The sequence below is a fragment of the Copadichromis virginalis genome, linkage group LG23 (assembly GCF_057382275.1).
Source record: "Copadichromis virginalis isolate Kocher_CV1m ecotype Utaka linkage group LG23, C_Virginalis_male_GT1.1, whole genome shotgun sequence".
In the NCBI taxonomy this organism is placed as follows: Eukaryota; Metazoa; Chordata; class Actinopteri; order Cichliformes; family Cichlidae; genus Copadichromis; species Copadichromis virginalis.
The window spans coordinates 3339715-3342092 of NC_140639.1; the positions used below are offsets into that span (position 1 = coordinate 3339715).

The 2378-nt window shown below is 39.9% G+C and overlaps 1 protein-coding gene across 1 annotated transcript; it reads left to right on the forward strand.

Annotated features, from left to right (window-relative positions):
• The first annotated feature begins 682 nt into the window (after positions 1–682).
• LOC146679986 (chemokine XC receptor 1-like) lies at positions 683–2076 on the forward strand. The gene is made up of 2 exons (XM_085448660.1): positions 683–802; positions 899–2076. The coding sequence occupies exon 2, from the start codon at positions 916–918 to the stop codon at positions 1891–1893; it is 978 nt and encodes a 325-aa protein (XP_085304786.1). The 5' UTR covers positions 683–802; positions 899–915; the 3' UTR covers positions 1894–2076.
• Positions 2077–2378: the final 302 nt, after the last annotated feature.

Consider the following 2378-nt stretch of genomic DNA (forward strand, 5'->3'; position numbering starts at 1 on the left):
CTGAGTTTCAGGTTTTGATTTCACCTACCTTTGTTTGTGAGATATTTACAACACATGTGTCAGTGACAATTAAAAAAGGAGGTGTATGTGAAGGTTAATGTGTCTTTTCTTGTATTGTCTTTAGGCTTTCACACTTTTTTCCAACAGTTTCTGGCTCAAGATGAAGTCGCTTAATGCAGCAAAATATTTTATATTTTCTGTTGAAAGTCGAGAAAAAGAGAATAGATGGGATAAAGAGCTGAAAATGATTTCCTGCTTTATTTTGCTCTTTGAAAGCACAGCAGGTTTCTATTACAGTAACTTAATGAATGTGCCGCTCTCGCTCTCTCCGCTGATCTGAGTTCGTTCCGCTCACCCAGCAGTTCGCCTCTTTTTCTCATTTGTACTAATTTGTGTAATTAAGTGGGCGGAAAGTCCACACTAGTTTTCACAACAGGGCAAAAATGATAACGACACAGTTATTTACCCTTATGCATGCGCGTGTGCAAACAGTTGAGATGGTATTAAAACGTGAATTCAGTCATTCATGTCAAGGTAAGTCATCTGCTGAAAGCCTGGCTAAACGCACCAAAATCTGCGTTTAGCACCACGTCGCCACACGGTCACGTGATGCGGGTGTTTGACTCACACTTGGAAGTAGTGTTTAGAAACATCGGCGCTTAAGTAGCTCGACACACTGCAGAAACGTCAGCATCGAGTGTCTCATCCCAACGTACTACTGCAAAAAATAAATAAATACATAATAAAATAACCGCAGAAGTCGTTTCAACCAACAGACGTTTGGCATTTCATCAAGCAAGAGGTACGTTATTTATTTATTGTCTTTACAATACTCTTTTGTATTTATAAAGAGAAATCCATTGCAACGTGTCATTAAAGTCATACCCTTGTCTCCTAGATTCCTGTGTGACAGAAATGGCAAATCCAGCCAATTTAACCTATGGTAACTTCAGCTATGACTATTACTACGAGGATGAAATCTGTGATAAGAGTGGAGTGGTGATATTTGGATCCTTTGCCATTCCGATTTTCTCTGTTGTGATCACACTGAGCCTGGTCGGAAACATTCTTGTCCTCATAATCCTGGCTTTGTATGAAAAACTTAAATCTCTGACCAACATTTTCATCCTCAACTTGGCCATCTCTGACCTCGTCTTCACCATCGGTCTTCCTTTCTGGGCCATTTACCACGTCCAGGGATGGGTGTTTTCTGAAATTCTCTGCAAAGTTGTGACTTTTATTTTCTTCACTGGGTTTTACAGCAGCATTCTCTTCCTGACCATCATGACCATCTACAGATACCTGGCTGTGGTCCATCCTCTGTCTGACCTCAGCACACCGAAACACTCCATCGGGGTGTTTCTGTCTGTCCTGATTTGGATAATCAGCACTGGAGCAGCCATGCCCTCCCTCCTCTTCAGCTCAATCACCAAGGTCCACCACAAAGATAAAGAGTCACAGGGCTGTGAATATATTGATCCACTGTGGGAAACCATTGGTGTCATCCAACAGAATGGTTTCTTCCTAGTTGCTTTTGCAGTCATGACTTTTTGCTTCATAATAATTGTGAGAATCACAAGAACAAGATCTCACACAAGCAACAAAGCAGTCAAATTAGTCTTCTGCAGAGTTGCTCTATTCTTCAGTGCCTGGGTGCCGTACAATGTTGTAATCTTTTTGAGGGTCTTGCCTGCTCATGTGGTCCCGTCATTAGTTGAATGTGAAGCAAGCACCCAGCTTGACTATGCATTCTATGCTTGCAGGCTCATTGCTTTCTCCCACTGTTGCCTGAATCCCATCTGTTATGCATTTGTTGATGTGAAGTTTAGGAGTCATTTAAAGTTATTGCAGGTTAGAATGGAAAACCTCATATCACGTAGAACAATGTACTAGCTACTCAGTTGATTTTCTTGCATATGTTATTTGCCCTGTTAATTGTTTTTCTCTCCCAGTGTGCCTTTAGTAAAATTGCATATCTCATATCAAATTTATCTAATTACAAAAAAAAATAGGAACTGCTCCATGTGTCATATGTTGCACCCGGCAATCAATTTCAAGGCTTTTATCGTGTGTGTGTGTGCGTGTGTCACACAGTGTGAAGTAATTATTTGACCCTGTGTTGTTTTTATGATGTGGGGTTTATTAGTAAACTTAGTTATTGCATTTTGTATCCTTGTGTTTTGTTTCTTAGTGAAATTTCCGACTCATATCTCCCCAGTTAAGACAATGAGGTGCAGTTGCCCAGAAACTTTTTATATGACCGATGGTCATGTAGAAACATCTTTTCTGTAAAAAACAAAAAACAAAAACCGTTTGAATAGACATTATATAAAGTGAAAAACAATAATCTGCTGGAATACAATGAAAAGCACACAACA

Excerpts from the sequence above, each read along its gene's own strand:
- LOC146679986 (XM_085448660.1), top strand. The coding sequence starts at position 916 with ATGGCAAATCCAGCCAATTTAACCTATGGTAACTTCAGCTATGACTAT.